Here is a 17,297-nt window from a genome sequence, read left to right on the forward strand (position 1 = left end):
CCACTGGCCACATGAAACTATGTGGCATTTGAGATGTGGCTTGTGAGACTGAGGAATTACATTTTTCCTTTAGTTTAATTAATTTAGTTTTTAAGAACTTTTATTGAGATATAATTGACATACAATAAACTGCATGCACTTAAACTGTAAAATTTGATATTTTTTTCTTATTAGTAATGTATATATGTCTATACCAATCTCCCAATTCAGCCCCCTCCCCCTGCCACCAGCTTTCCCCAGTTGGTGTCCATGTTTGTTCCCTACATCTGTGTCTCTATTTCTGCCTTGCACACTGGTTGATCTGTACCATTTTTCTATATTCCGCATATATGCATTAATATACGATATTTGTTTTCCTCTTTCTGACTTACTTCACTCTGTATGACAGACTCTGGGTCCATCCACGTCTCTACAGATGTCCCAGTTTCTTTCACCTTTTGTTTAATTTAAATTCACTTAAACTGAAATAATCCTATGTGGCTGGTGGCTAATGTGTTGGATAGCACAGTTCTAGAGGCTGTCACCCTTTGGTTATTCTTTTGTTAATTTATTTTTGCCTAATATTTATAGAACATTTTCTACATGCCAGGCACAATATGTAGAATGCTGTGTGTATTTATCCAATTTTCACAAAATCTGATGGAGTCGATTCTGTTCTTTATGTTTCCAAAGAGCAGAAAGTTGAATTTTAGAGAGACAAAGTGGCCTGCCTCAGATCATACAGGCAGGGAACAGGATTCAAAATAAAGTTCATCTGGCTCCAGTCCTGTGTTTCCTGTACAGAAGAACAAGGCTAAATCAGCAGAAATGCAAGACAATTTAAAATATCACTCTTGTTATAATGGGTTATTTCATTTTATTGCTTATTGTAAACACTTTGGCCACAGCAAATACATTAGTTTTTAAATAACCATAATTCAAAGCTTTCACATCATATACTATTTCCCCCCAAGATGTGTCATGTGTGAAAATAACCAGTGAACTCCAAAAGTCTATACTGATATTATGCACATTTACTCTATGGTGATACTAAATACAAATAGTAAAAATACTCATCTGTTGTAGGTCTATGGGTTTGTGATATGCCTTAAGGGAGGCCATAAAACAACTCAAAGAAGAGGGATGGTGTGGATTGTAATAGCTCCTATGCGGGTCATGTTTGCAGAACATTGGAGGTACGTAATAAACATTTATTGACAGCAAAGATGAGAATTCAATTTCTGCTGGACTTTTTCTCTCCATTTTTTCTTAAGGACTATGTAGTGCATTGGGAAACATCATTCCGAATGTCACAGAGGCTCTGGCACTTTGAATTGTGTGGCTACAGTGTAATTGGGTCTGATCACACTTGCAGAAGAGAGATAAATTAAAGCATATGTACTGTTAAAACTGTGCTAAAATCTCAGTCACTAGGATAGACAGGAATGCTTGAATACTTTCTGTCTTCATAAGCAAGAAAATCACCAGTGCCTAAAAATCAACGAAGTCATTCAAAACAAATCTAGCTTTTGGATTTCACTGGCAGTTAGACTGTATTTCAGTCAGATCAATATATTTGAAAGTAATGTATGCTACTTATATGAGCCACTGAGTCTCCCAACTACAGCTACTGAGTTTCTGAACTATAATTTTCACTTGAAGACATTTCTTTTGATAGTTTTATTCAGCAAAATCTTCAGTATCATTTTGGGATTTCACTGAATTATGATGTTGGATTAAACATTTTAGATTTAATAGCAAAGTGAGAAACAAATGTAACCAGCTATTCCCAATATTTTCTCAGTGTACAGTTTTAACTACATGAAAGGCTCCTAGTAAAAATAGAAATGTTAAGGTCACTTGCAGCAACATATGGCGTATTAAAATTATTTATTAAAAACTTTTACACCTAAAGGTAGGCACTTCATAAAATTTGGATTTTGGCAAAAAGCAACAGTTTGATGTCAGTATCTTACTTTTCCATTAACTGTATAACTTTTTCAAGAGAATAGATGATTAAAATATTACAAGAGAAATAGAAATTTGTCTAAGTTGCATGTGAATGGAGTTACACAGAACAGATCCAAACTTCATTTTTCCCTCGTCTTTTTGTAAACTTTTGTGTATCTTCCTGGTGAAGTTTGAAATTTTACTCCCTGATGTAAAATCCCATGGGATTCTGGCTTCTCATCTTTTAATCTGAAGTGAAGTAATTGTTGCTTGTGGAACTTGGTACAAATATTTTTTTTCACAGTTGGAATAACCTTTATCATAATACACTAAGTAAAACCAGATGATTTTTAGGTGGCAGTAGCTAGCATTGAAGAGTTCTTGGCTTCAAGCAGCTGTTAAGTCCTTTTGATTGTTTTAAGTCTCAAATTAGATAGATTCAACTATCCCTGTTGTTGTCATTCTTGGTGGCATAAAAATTCACTTCACATTTGCCTACAACATGAGCAGAGCTTTGGGAGCCCATTGAACCCATCTACCATTCAACTTAGTGCTCCCTTCTCAAGCACGTCTCTACCAGGAAGCCAGCCAGGTCCTGTGTGGATTCTTGGTGACCGGGAGCTTCACAAAGCAATCTAGTCAATAGGAAATCTCCAACAGCCCTTTCTTATACTGAAACCAAAGCTCTCTTCCTGTAACTTCCATCCAGTGTTTCCAACAATGTAAGGCACAGACTAGGCTTTCAGGCACTCCATCTGCATTTGTTGATGAACAAAAAAGACTGAACAATTCTAGTTCTGACTTTTAAAGCTACAGAGTATAGTTGTTTCCTTATGTAGTCCAGGTTATCCTCTTGTCTCACATAAATCTTCTCCTTTTCAGGATCAATATTGCAATTTCCTTCATCTGTTCCTTAAGCAACATGAATTTCCGATGTTTTGTCTATCCATTACTCTTTCCCAAGTGTGCTTATGTTGATCAGTAGAACTCTTCAAATGTGGTCCCATTGAGCCCAACATAATATCCCAGATGGGATCAGCTCTGAGTAGGGTAGAAACCCTACATCTGTTCTCTTAGCCTGGACGTTCCACTTGACATATTATCCAACCCAAAAGGGTATTCCTTAGGGTGATATTTCCTGTCTGTTTCTGAGTAGAGGCATTTTATTCTGGGCAAGATCTCTGACTGGCACATATTCTGTTCTGGGAGAAGGATTACTTCCTTGAATTTCCAGGATATGGAGGGGGTGGAGAACGCTGTGCTGGGTTCGGGGAGTACGGAGGAGGCAAGTCTGCACAATATTCCATCTCATGGTCGTAATTATAGGGGGGCGGTGCCACTGGAAAAGAAAAGGAGAAGGGCATCAGGCATTCAGCAGTAACTGAGTGTCTACTATGTTTAAGCCACTGGGCTGGGTACTTTGGGAGAGGACGTAATTTTTGCCTTTAATAATCATCAGGATAATTTATCAGGATAAGGACACGTAAGTATGAAAGGCCAAGTGCTATAAAAAGTGGTGCTATTGGCCAAAGTATTTACAATTGGTGGCTTAGGGCAAGTTTCTTGGAAAGATAATGTTGAAGTGGCGGATAGAGAAGGGGCTAAAGGATAAATCAAATTGAGCAAAAGCACTGAAACAGGAGAGAACTTTTGTTCAAAGCAAAAAGTACACGGAAAAGAGAAATAGGAAAAGATGCTGAAGAATCTGATTGTATCACCATCATGGTGGGCTTTTAAAAGTATTCTAATTTAATTTAATTTTTAAAAAATTTTCGTACAATTTTATGGACTTCCCTGGCAGTCCAGTGCTTAAGACTCTGGGCTTCCAGTTGCAGGGGGCGCAAGTTCCATCCCTGATCAGGGAACTAATATCCCGCATGTTGCATGGCACGGCCAAAAACAAATTTCATATAATTTTTAAAGGTTACACTCCATTTACAGTTATTACAAAATACTGGCTATATTCCCTGTCTTGTATAATGTAAGGGCGGGGAAGTGGGAGGTACAAACTATTGGGTATAAGATAGGCTATAAGCACGGGGGGCTCTGATATAAGCAGTGTGTGATGTGCAGTCATTAGAGATTTTTTGGATATGCTAGTGAGTCTGTTTTAGGAAGATGACTCTCTCAGAAATATGGATTTAGGTGGACCAAAGGAAAGGTGAGATGATGTACTAGTATATGTGAATAATTATAAGGGACTCATGGAAGTTGGTGGTGGGGATTATAGGAGCCCTTGTGCAGCTGAGTGCTTAGGTGATGACTGGGTAGGTGGAAAAGGGGTAAAGAGTAATAAGGTGTCAAGGTATTGGTCACCTGGTACAAGGCTCCTGTAACTTGCAGGGTCATGGAGCCATTACAGAAAAAAGAAAAAAAAAAGGGAGGACGAATAAATTTACAAATGAAGGTGGAGAATTTAGTTTTCTAAATCTTATTTGAAAAAGTCTTTAATTTTTTATTGTCATATGTCAGTGTGTTTTAAAATCACACAATACACTTTGTTAGGATCATATATGGACGTCTATTTTGTAGTGCTCTCCATCCCGTCTCCAGGGTTGGAAGAGAGGTACTCCTTGTGCACTCCATGTCTTCAAGAACCAAATCACCCTGCAACATCTGAGCAACCCCTCAGCAGCCCCCTCATGATTTGCCAGTGGTAGATGTATCATCAAGACGATGATTCTAGTTGGAAATTGACTTGTCTTAACTGCTAACCATGAATGCAGTCTAAATCACAAGACTGTGTCATAATAATGCATGTTATTATGCATTATTATTATATATGTATATTATTATAAACAGCCAAGCTTTTACTTTTAGAATGGCAGAAAAGAACGAGCAACATTTCAACAAACTTATTTCTAACATGTCTTCTAAACTGTATTCTTACCAATGAGATTATGCTAGTATTCTGATCAATATGCATATATAAACATAGGGCTTCACCCTGTATGTAAACACAAACTGTTTCTTCTGCATCTCTTTATTTTTAAAATTTTTTAAAAATTAATTTGTATTGGAGTATAGTTGATTTACGATGCTGTGTTCGTTTCTGCTGTACAGCAAAGTGAATCGTTTTTTTCGATTCTTTTCCCACTGTTTTTTTAGATTCTTCTCCCATCTGCATTTCTTTAACTTGGCTCTCTCTACCCGGAGCTTGATGATATGAACCTTTACTGATCTGCCAATACTTAGGGATATGAGGAGGCAGAATTGAGTCACCTGCCATAAGGGAAAGATGGAGACAGAGCTGGGTGGGATATCCTCTGAGGGATGCTCTAGTGAGCAAAGGCTTTGCAAGTCTCTTTTGGGGTAAGCAGGCCAAGGGCTTACAGCAGAGGACACAGATCTGTGGAGAAGGCAGCTTCTCCTCAGTTGCTTTAGACCCTCGGGGGCTGGCCTATTCCAAGCTTTGTTTTCTACAACAAAATGGAATAACTCCTGGGGAGTCTAAACACACATTCCGGCTGCATTGCGCCCACTCCTTTGCTTCATTGTATCCAAGAGGACTGAGACAAAGAGATGTATAATAAACTTCATCCAAGCCAAGAAATGCAGCCTCTGTGTAAAGCAGGAAGTTACTGCTGGATTCCCATTGAACTGTTTCTTATAAGCATGTGGGTTCTAAGCTGTTTTTGTGTTGAAGCTTTTCCCTGCCTCCCACTTGAGGAGCACACACCAGATGATTCTACAGATTCACTCTGCATCCTTCTCTGTCATGAAGCCATGGTGTGTCTTTATACTTCGGTAACAAAGCGTTTATATTTTGCCATCTGCATAAAAACTGCTGGAGGACATTTCATTGAGATTCCCTATGGTTTATACAGCTGCATGTTGAACATGAAAATCTAAAATATGAAACAGTGTTCTTTCATTTATATAGCCTTTGAATTTTGATAAAGTGATAATATAATGCTGAAGAGTGTTATTTTGAGGACTATATCCATCATGAAATAAATATGACACACCTTCTATAGTACCAGCTATGGGAAGACATTTTGAAATAATAATGGTGTAACTGTGGACTGTGCTATCTTTCTTCCTTACAAATAAAAAGGTTTCACTAGGAAGTAAACTTTTCAGAGTATCAATTTTAGAATTCCTAATTAACTCTAAGAGGTTTCGTTCTCTCTTAAAGGTTAAATCATCTTTAAAAGACACATGGATGTAGCTAGAGACATGGTGCTTTTGAAATTCTTTCGTAACCAATAATTCCAATTCTCTGACTTAAGGAGGGCAAATATGTCATTTATCATGTATGTCAATACAGTTGTCTAGAATTTTACAAAATTTAGGGATGCTAGGAAATTCGTAGGAGGAAGTGAATGGTTTTTTTTACCCACTCACAAGAATACCTCTAAAGCAAATGTAAAGGGAAGATGCATGGTGTTATAAAAATTGTACAACATTATTTTAGAAAATGTGGAAACAGAGGGAAATCATCCATAATTCTGTCACCACAGTTTAACAAACAATGTCTTTATATACTCTCTTCTAGTCACTTGTGTTTTTATATCCTTGTAGTCGTGGAAAATAGTTTGTGCTTCTTCGCTCTGTATTGTAACAGTCTTTTTCATTCTGCTACATATTATTCATGAATTTTATTGTTAACAGCTACACATTATTCCACTGACCTTTCACTTATTTTGAGAGTAGCAATTTTTTATTATTATCAATAACTGAGTGACAAACGCCTTTCCACACATAAGACTTTTTATTACTCTGATTTAGTTTTTTAGAATAAAATTCCAGGAATCAACTAACTGGCTATCATTTAATATTTTGGTAATTTAATAGCAAAAAGAAATTTACTATTAAAATACCCCTTAATTTTACATTTCTTTGATAGTTTTACATCTTGTTTATTATTTGTAATTCATATTGTATGATTTTGTTTGGGGCTGATAATTTAAAAACTGAGAGAGTAATTAGCATTAAGATACAATTAAGATAACATGATATAAATAAGTATACAGTTATTTATATTTTCTATACCTTTCTAAAAATAACTTTGTCAAAATGATTAGTTGTGTTATTTTTACCTTATTGACATACTGAAGTTAAAAACTAGTATCTAGCAAAATATATGGGGGTTCTTCACCTTTTTTTATCTCTTCTGTATTGTTTCCAAGCTTAAAAATTTGTCTTTCAGATACCTTTCAGGTATCATAACCAACCAATTTCTGAGTTTTGTCATGTAAATTTATATATTTGATGCTTCCTTACATCTGTTATTTTATTTGATGTATTTTGCATCAAAGTTTATTTTTTCTAAGTAAAATTTTGATTAAGTCAAATTATCAAAGTGTGGCCTCTTAATTCTCACTTTTCATATTATTTTGTTCTCTCTCTTTTAGAGCTTGTGAAATTTTAATCTACTCATTCTGTTCCAATGACCAAGGCATATTTTTTTTTTTACCAGAAACACTGATTTTACTTATTATTGATTTTCAATGATTTTAATATCTGGTAGGATAGGTGAAATTTCATGACTTATTTTTTAAAGTTTTTTAAAGCTCTTTATTGGAGTACAATTGCTTTGCACTGTTGTGCCAGTTTCTGCTGTACAACAAAGTGAATCAGCTATATTTATACATATATCCCCATATCCCCTCCCTCCCTCCCTCAACTCCTTCCCACCCTCCCTATCTCACCTCTCTAAGTCATCACCAATCATTGAGCTGATCTCCCTGTGCTATGCAGCAGCTTCCTACAAGCTATTTTACAATTAGTGGTGTATATATGTCAATGCTACTCTCTTACTTCATCCCAGCTTCCCCTTCGCTCCCACCCCCCAACCCGGTGTTCTCAAGTCCAACATTTTTTTAAATTTAATTTTTCAGTTGAGATACAATTGTAAGTAAACTGTGTAAGTTTAAGGTGTACACTGTATTGATTTGATACATGTATATATTGCAATATGATTACCACCTGTTAAATTAATTAAACAAGGAGGTTCTTTGAGGTGGCTCTAATGCCATGGTGTCTCTGTAAGCAAACCAAAATCTAAGCTGCAAGTGCCTCAAAGTTATGAAATCAAAACGCTAAGGACAACCAGTCACAGACAGCCAACTTTAAGGTAAAGAAATCAAACCATTTCCCTTTGTTGCTTCCATGCTTTCTCTGTATAAAGCAGGGCACTCCTAACCACTTTGGGTTTGGTATTGCCCCATTTTTGCTCAAATAAACTCTTGAAGATTTTAATATGCCTCAGTTTATCTTTGAACACATCTTTGTATCAGCTGACACGAATATCACTCATGACTTATTCTAACAGACAACTTCTAACATTATTACTAGGAGCAAACCTTCTCCTCACCCTCCCCAAACCCCACTACTCACAATTCACTTGAATCCCACCCAGGGCAAAGGCTCACAGAGCTCCTGGCAAGGCCTCCACTGCCTCCTCCTCACCACACAAACACAGCCCTGCCCATCTCTTCCTCTATTATGGCCCAAGATGCATCTCTGGAAAGGATGACATCATTAGAACCTAGCATCCCTCTTCCTCTCAGATAACATCAGGACCTGTCACATCACATTTACATCCCTCTGTCACCATGAGAAGGACACGTTCCTAGAATACCCTTCCTTGTAGATCTTTAGCTCTGGAAGGCTTTACATATCTAATCTAATTAACTTTCCTAGCTTTCCCTACCCCACTTCAGTGTGCTCAGCAGAACACAAGTCTGTCATCAGAAAAGCCCTTTGTACCCTCACCCTTATTTTCATCCCTTTACATGGCACCCCAGCTCAGAATATAAGGAAGTTCTCCTCCAATTGTGTCTGTTTTATCAAAGAAGTAACATCACCTGAGAAATTACCTGCTGTGAGAGAAAGGCTGAGGGTTTTTTTGAGAAGAGAGAAGACTACATGAGATAGTTATCTCAGGGAGTGAAGGGAACATTCGCTTCACCTTTCTATTCTAATTAAAATCTGCTTTTCCATGAGAGGACAGCTTCTTCTGCAGCACTGTTAAATCAGAGCTATTTTTTTCCTCCCACATCCTACATTTTATGGGTCCAAAAGGTATGCTGGGTGTTCCCTGTGATTCAGCCATTTTTAAGCAACTGTCTAATTTCCCTATTTAAAAACCTGTAAATAACTTCACCTGTATCATTTCTTTTTAGATTCCACATATCAGCAATATCATATGATAATTCTCTTTCTCTATCTGACTTATTTCAATTAGTATGTTAATCTCTAGGTCCATCCAAATGAACTTATGGTTACTAGGGGGGAAGGGGTCGATAGTGAGTTTGGGGTTGACATGTACACACTGATATATTTAAAATGGATAACCAACAAGGACCTACTGTATAGCACAGGGAACTCTGTTCAATATTATATAACCTAAATGGGAAAAGAATTTGAAAAAGAATAGATACAGGTATATGTATAACTGAATCACTTTGCTGTACACCTGAAATTAACACAACATTGTTAGTCAACTATACTCCAATATAAAAAACAAAAACAAAAAAACAAAAACAAAAACGTGAGCTCTATTGTAGCACATGCCATGAGATCATACTACTTTCTACTCCTCCTTATTATCAATATCTGTGGTTCTCTCGACCCCCAAAATCTCACTTATTGAAGTTTTAGTATCAGGCCCGTTACTTTTCTCTGCATCTATTATCTTCTAGGTGATTTCAGCATCCATTTGCTGAAATAAATTTCTAGCTCCAAGATGGAGTCACTCCTGCCCAGGTGTCACATCAGCAACCTGAAGATTAGATAACTTCCACATCACTGAAAAGCTCTGTTTGATGGGAAACTCACTATATCCACAAGCAGCTGATCCCCAAACACCAAGCCAACTATGGGCTCCATACTTAACTTCCTGGTTCCTTCTCACCCCAAACAAGGGGGTCTTTGTGGTCCAAGCCAATCAGATAGTTTCTATTTTTCTCTTCATCTTTATAAAAGCTTCCTGCTTTCCGTCCATTTTACTGTTCTCCCCACGAAGACCTTTCAGCTCATGGAATTTGTATCACCTCAATTGTCTTCTTTAATCCGTTTTTACCATATGTAACCCTGCCTCTCAATGCTCTGGGCCTTTTGCCTTCAAAAATGTTTTTCTCACCCTACTGTAACCAATTATGGTACCATTTTGTAAATATGACTACCCACTTCTTATCCTTCTAGAATATAATCCCAATACATCTTGGACCTCACCTGGATTTCTGATTTACTGATGGCATTAAACAAATTAATTTAAACTGATGTCACCTCTTTCCAGTCTTCATGTCTTTCTTCATTCAGCTTAGATTTATGGTCCATCACTAAAATTATTCCTGTGCATCTATCATCAACTTTCTTATCTCTTTGTCTCCCTATTGCTTGACAAAACTCCAGTCTAACATTTTGGCTATCCCAGATCTGTATCTAGGCACTTAATATGCTTAGAGAAAAATGCACAGTTGTACTGATTGATCTCACTTCAAATGCATGACCATATTCTTAAGTGTGGAGGCCTTTGGCATTACTTGGAAATTGTGCACTAGGCATTTCACCACCCCTCTATTCTCTGAGATTACTGTTTCATGCTTTTTCCTTTCTCTTTAACTATGAATACCTCCTCAGCATACTTGCAGCATAAGACTTGCTTCCTATTTCACTAAGAAAATAGATACAATCAGAAGAGACCATCCTCATATTCACCAAATCCTTCGTTGAGTATGTAAGTCTTTTCACGTTCAATACATATGCTAATATGGCTGCCCTCGTTTGTGAATTCAGTGATGCAAATGGAGTTTTGATTTCTTAATGAAATATTTCCAAGAGATTTTAAAGGCTACAAGCCAGCTCTTTTATAAAAGGCCCCTCAGCTTGGGTTTGTCAGATAATTTCTCACTTTAAGATTCAGGATGTGAACTTCTGGCCAGAACACTACACACATGACATTGTACGTCTTCAGAGTAACACTCAAAGGTGCAAGATGTCCATCTGTCCCTCTTTGGTGATATTAATTTTTACTTCCTTGTCAAGATGTTATCTGGTTTCTCCGCTGTGTAGTTACTATTATTCTCCCTATAACTAACAAGAAACCTGGAGGTAAACACTTTAAGAGTAGGCAAATATCCTGTTCCTCAGCAACCTTTCCCCCAGATTTAGCATCAATTGATGATTCTTGTTCTAAATTTTTCTTATGAAGGTTTTAAAATGATGAATTTTTTCCAGTTCTACAACTTCTTTCTACATGTATCTTTTGGCATTTTTCTGTTAGCAAGAAACGCAGACCCTTCTTTATTGTTTATCTATCTGTCTATCATCCTATCAACTTCATCATCAGCATCACCATCATCATCACCGATCTGTCTCTTTGTCTGTCTACCATCAATCAGTCAATCAATCAAGCTATCTATCATCTATCTATCTATCTATCTATCTATCTACCTATCATCTATCTATCTGTCTACCTACCTACCTATCTCTCTATCTATCTACGTATCATCTATCTATCTGTCTACCTACCTACCTACTTACCATTAGGGACTCAATAAAGTCCTTCAAATCCCAATTTTCTTGATAGCTTTGAAATCCCTTCTTTTCCTTTTGTTGGCATTTGATGTCTATGTCTTTGCCAAGCCGTTTCTTCTGTTCTTTCTATATTATTTTCTTTCAGATGTCTGTCATCCAAACCCATTTTTAAAAAAACTTTACATAATCACTTTCTTTTGTTTTATACTGAACTTCTGGAAAGTAGGGGAAATGTAAGACTTGACAAATAATTCTGTTTTCCCACTGATGGTTTTAAAAATAGTTGTCATTAAATAGGACATGGTTCATGCCATCCAGCATGGCAGCAGTAAAAAACTATTTCAGAAGGTCACTGTCCAACAAAAGGTCGGGTGTGGCAGATTTCCTTCTCTTGGTAATCTCCACCCAGTGCAGAGTAATAATGTTCTCTGTAGGGTCCCCCACTGAGTGCTTTCATCAAGGGATGAGATAACCTTGACTAAATTATTTTCTACTCATCCATATGGCCTCCAGGCTGTAGGACTATACAATAACTTGAGTGGTTATTCAATTATCACAGGGTTAATTAATTAATGTGAGTAAAATCATTTTATATTTCCATAGATGAAAGATTCTGGAAAGCAGTCAATACTACTCTGTGTTGTTTCCTGATCCTTTAAGTAAAAGCTTAATTAGGGACTTTGAGAAGGAAATGAGAAGTAATCAAGCAAATTATGTTTTCAAAGACCTAGTCTTTTGCAGTGAAAATGCTTCCACCATAAGGTTTATTATGTTTTCTGCATTATTCACTTCCCAGAACAATGCATTTACTGAAAATGCAACATGGTGCTGTGATCTGCCAGTGTAAATAATGCTACTAGAGGAAAGTTTTTGAAAACATGTTTCCGTGCATGAAATACAAACCTCAGATCCCAGAAAACACAAGACAATACATTAAAATATTTTGCCTTTTCTAGTCTAGTTTTATAAAAAGCATTTTAAAATATTTTAAAAATTAATTTTAACTACACGATTTGGTCAAGAAAAGTGAATCTGGAATGTTATCTACAGAGTGGTTCTCCTTACCTTCTCTCTGACTAATGTCTCTGATTAATGTCTCTGATTAATGTCTAATTAATGTTATGGGTTGGCCAGGTGAAAATGGGGAAATGCAAAGAATAAAAAATAACTCCCACTAGTTTTTCCTTATACCATCATTTTAACATCGCTACACTAACCCTAACGATAGTTGGGAAGACTCAAAATTGTGAATTACTTTTGTAATAAGTAAAAGCTATATATTCTGGGATGGAATTTAAAGTAAATTTTCTAGGTATTGAGATAATAAAATCAGATTTCGTCATGATATTCATTCATTCAGCCGAGTCTGCTACATACCTGTTACGTGCCAGTTCCGGTCTTGTATGCTTGGGTTTGAATGGTAAACAAAATTGACAACAGTCCCTGCCTCATGGAGCTAATGTTCTAGGAAGAGGGGATAGACAATAAAGAATAAACGTAACCTATATGGTATCTTACAAGATTAAAAGAAGCATTGTGGACAAAAAGCAGAGTAAAGGAGGATTGGCGTGCTGTGGGGAGGCACACGTTACAGTCTTAAGTAGGGTGACCAGGGAAGCCCTCATTCAGAAAATGACCTTTGACAGAGACTTGAATTAAGTGAGGGAGTCTGTTCTAGGCAAACCCTAAGATGGGGGTGCGTCCTGTGTGTTCACGGAACAGCAAGGAAAAAGTGTGAGTGGAGCCAGGTGGCAAGAGGGAGAGTAGAAGGAAGTGAGGTCAGAGAAACAAAAAAGAGGAGCCAATTCATGCACGGCCTTGCAGGCCATGGTAAAGAATTTGTCTTTTACTTTGGATAAAATGAGAAACCACTGGCTTTGAGTCTTCCTCTGGGGGAAATGGGGAGAAAGATTTTGAGCATAGAAGTGTTAGGATTTGACATTCAGTCATCTTAAATGGGTGGTTCAGTCTGCTACTGTGTTTAGAATAGACCCCTGGGGGGGGGGGGTGGATGCTGCCAGAGCAGTTAGGATATTATCACAGACACGGAGATGAGAGCAGATAGTGGCTCCCAGGAGAGAAGGAATGGTGAGAAGCAGTCAGAGACTACATATATTTTGAAGATGGAACTGAGAAGTTTTCCTGGTAGATTGCATATAGATGTTGGGGAAAGAGAAGAGTCCAAGAAGACACCAAGGTTTTTAGCTTGAGCCACTGGAAGACTGGAGATGACATCAATTAAGATGGTAAAGGGTGAGTGGGGGAGACTTTGGGGGGATGATGAACAGTACCGCTTTAGACACTTTAAATTTGAGATATCTCTATTAGACATCCAAGTGGAGATGTTCAACAGGCAACGGGATCAAATGAGTCTGAAATTCAGGAAAGAGGTTTCGAACGGAGATATATAACATTGGGAGGCAGTTAGCATTTAAATGGTACTTAATACCATGAGGTCAAATGATATAACCAAAGAAGTAAGAGTAGATACGGGATAGAGGAGGACACAAGAGTGAGACTTGAGCACTCTAACGTGGAGATATTGGAGAAGAGGGAAAATAACAAAAGAGGACAGGGGAAATGATCACGCATGTATCCATCTGAAATTTGCTCCGTCAAGCTGAGGATGATAGGGAAAAGGGTAGGCGCGAGAGATGTTACTAAGGAATTGATGCACAGGTAAAACTAGATGTAGAAGTTACCTTATTGCTTTCCTATAGGGATTGGGAGAGAGGACATGAGTGTGGATAGAAAATTATCTTTCTAAGGATGTGTTAAATTTAGAACTTGACTACTTTTTATATGTCAAATTATATATATATATATGTATGCATACATACACAGATTGACTTAAAAATGCTATTGAAATCAAGGCAAAACACAGCACTTTGTTTATGGACCCATATGTGTTCAGTATATTTATATGTGGAACTTCTAGTAGATTCTCAACAAATTACTTGTCAAATTATGAATAAATTACCTGTCTCTTTGCTGATAATTTTAATATTATGTTAAAACTATTTTCTTTGCAGAAAGAGGACGCATAAAAACTTTCTTCAATACTTTTTCTCAAGACACACGTACCTATTGAATCAGATGCCAGTTTATTCAGACATGTAACTTATTCTTTCTCTATAATTATTTGTCAGAACTCACTGACAGATAGACACAGTGGGTGTGGATTGTCTATTTCTCTTCACCATGGCTGATTGGCAATTGTTGTCAATAAGACAACCACTGAAACTATGAATATCTTCAACTAGGACGTAGATTTTATTATGTGGGTCTAGATAATCTCCATTGAAAGTTAGAGCTTCAGTCTACATTAATTTAGAAATACCCTACATACTTGGAGATTATTCCACTGAGAGTTTTCCCTCCCAGGAGTAGAGCGTAACTAACGAATCTGACTCTTCCTTCAGAAAGAGTAAGCAGTTTTGCTTACCAGGGTAGGAGGAGATGGCATTGATGTGGGTGGTCCTGATGACGCCCACCCGGGTCCCACGGTTGTTTTTCATGCACATGCAGATACATATGGCAATTCCAGCAATGACCCCCATGATGAATACGATTCCAAATACTATGCCAGCAATTGCTGTGCCCCTAAAAAGGAAAAGCAAGAAGTCCATTTATTGAAAAGACTCATGAGGATTCCTCAGCCTTTCAAATACAGTTCCATGAATATATGACAAATGCCCCTTTAAATACGCTCTTAAGGATAATGTTTACGAAAGACTCATGTTTTTCAGTTCTTGAAACCATGCCATAAATTGATAATTTCCTTTCCGGCATTTTCCCTGTTTCTCTTTCTGGAAGCCTATGCTGAAAGAAACCTCTGAGCCTCCTGGATAACTTCTCTAATTTTCCTATCTCTGTTTTCTTGAACTACTTTCTAGGGAGTTTCATTGACTTATCTTCCAAAGTTTTATTGAACTTTTAAATTTCAGCTATCAGATTTTTAACTTCCAGGCACTTTATCTTATCCTTTATTGCACCTCCTTTTTTATGGTGTCCTTTTTTGCCTTTATGGATGTAATTTCTTCTATTAATCTCTAACAGTACTTGTGACATATTCTTTGAAACAATCTATTTTTTGTATTTCCTCTGTCTTGTTTAGGCTCCTTTTCATTGATTGTTTACTTTGATCTGTTTCATGTTAGACATTTTCCTTAAATGTCTGGTGATCCTTGAATCTACTCCTATGTAAAAAGATGCTGTTTAGTAATAGCTGATTGGAAGTTCAGTGTGCAAAGCCAGTATTGGACAGGTGAACCCCACAGTAGAAGATCAACTGACGTCACTTCCCATAGTTTTGTTTTTCTTCGGAGCTGTTCATTTTACTCCTTAAAAGGATCCTCCAATTTTATACTTGGGTAATATAAACTGGGCTGCCAGTTACCTAGAGCCTGGGGTTTTATCAATAAGGGTATGAACTTTCATAAAATCCTCGGGCTTTCAGCTCAGAGACTCAGTCTCATTCTGCTGTGATAGAAGAGGCTTTCACATTACGTCTCCAGTAACAAAATCTTTGTGGTTTAAAAGCATGACTTCTAAAGCCAGACTGCCATGGTTCCAACTGTAGCTGGGTAAGCTTGGACAAGTTGCTCAATACTCTGGTTTGCTTATTAATGAAATAAAGGTCAGCTTGGTGCTTATCTGACTCTCCTCCCAAATTTAATGTCATGAAATAACTTGCTCCTGAATTCATTCGCCTCATAAATAAGTTCCTATTCTCAAGTGCTATATAAACATTGATCCTGTACTTTTCTAGGACAGGTTCATAATCTCTCAGCCCGAGCTCTTGGGACTAGATGTGTCTCCTAAGTCGGGAATGTTCAGATTTTGAAAAGGGAATACACATATACTTATATTGTATGATACTCCCAGGGCCAGCATCCTGGGAGAACACATGTACATTTCTGCAGTAAAGGTAGGAATATTAACACTCCTGGATTACACAGAAGCTAAAAAAAAAAAAGCTCCAGTTTCGTTCAGGTTCAGTCTTGCCACCAACTGAGATGTATAAAAACCTTTACTTTTCAGTTTTTTGAGGATTTCAGAATTGCAGATAAGGGACTGTGGATCTATATTTATACTTTTCAGAAGAGATCTTCTCTCTCTGACTTTTCCCTACTCACTTAAAAAAAACAGAATACCATTATGCATTCCAATAGACTCCTTTAAAATATTCCTACATGCATTTTAACTTTGTTAGTAAGTTATGAAAGTAGAATGTGAGACATATTTGAATGGGCTGCTGTTAGCAATTAAAGAATGGCAGAGTCTAGCAGTTCAATAAATGTCTTTTCAAGAGAAAAGATTTATCAAGGGAGAAAACTTGAAATTAAAAAACTAAAAGTAATCTGGAAACCTCTCTTCTTACTGTAATTTTCAGGTCTAAAGAAGACTAAATTGGAGGACTTAATTTATGTTCCAGAAATAATCAATGGTTCAATTATTCAGGCATAAAGTTTCCAAAGTATGTGTTATGGAAGCTAAAATATCAAATTGGGACATACTTATATTCATTAGTTCCTTTTTAAATAGAGAAAAGTAAAAAATCAGTCACATTTTGTTTTCTTGTTGGCAGCTCTAGCAAGAGTGCCTGCTCTTGAGGTCAATAATGAGGTTGCAACTAATGTGTTAAACAAGATTTTTGATTAAATCATGATTTTCGTGTCCTTGATCCTTTGCTACCCATTAGCAATTGTAAATTAGTTACTTAAGATATGGCAAGTATAAAATTCATAGCATTATTTACTCTGTTATTAACTTAAAAAATAAACAGTAACCTTCCAGTATATAAATAATTTGGTTTAGTCAACTGTTGGAAAGAGAGAAGCTATTAAGTTGAGAAATTTGGCATCATAAAATCCTTGAAA

At 36.9% G+C, this 17,297-nt stretch overlaps 1 protein-coding gene across 5 annotated transcripts in view; it reads right to left on the bottom strand.

Annotated features, from left to right (window-relative positions):
* Positions 1-206: 206 nt before the first annotated feature.
* CYYR1 (cysteine and tyrosine rich 1) overlaps positions 207-17,297 on the bottom strand; it is a 103,298-nt gene continuing 86,207 nt past the window's right edge. For 2 of the 5 annotated variants that reach the window (XM_057697806.1, XM_057697805.1), the window contains 2 exons: positions 14,861-15,018; positions 2,230-3,268 (listed from right to left, as the gene is read on the bottom strand). In XM_057697806.1, coding sequence (XP_057553789.1) covers positions 3,144-3,268; positions 14,861-15,018 — 283 coding nt within the window. In that variant the 3' untranslated portion in view covers positions 2,230-3,143. Of the gene's footprint in view, positions 776-2,229; positions 3,269-14,860; positions 15,019-17,297 lie in introns of those variants that run through there. The other 3 variants (XM_057697804.1, XM_057697803.1, XM_057697801.1) reach the window with 3 other exon arrangements.

Source organism: Hippopotamus amphibius, chromosome 10 (genome assembly GCF_030028045.1).
Source record: "Hippopotamus amphibius kiboko isolate mHipAmp2 chromosome 10, mHipAmp2.hap2, whole genome shotgun sequence".
NCBI lineage: Eukaryota > Metazoa > Chordata > Mammalia > Artiodactyla > Hippopotamidae > Hippopotamus > Hippopotamus amphibius.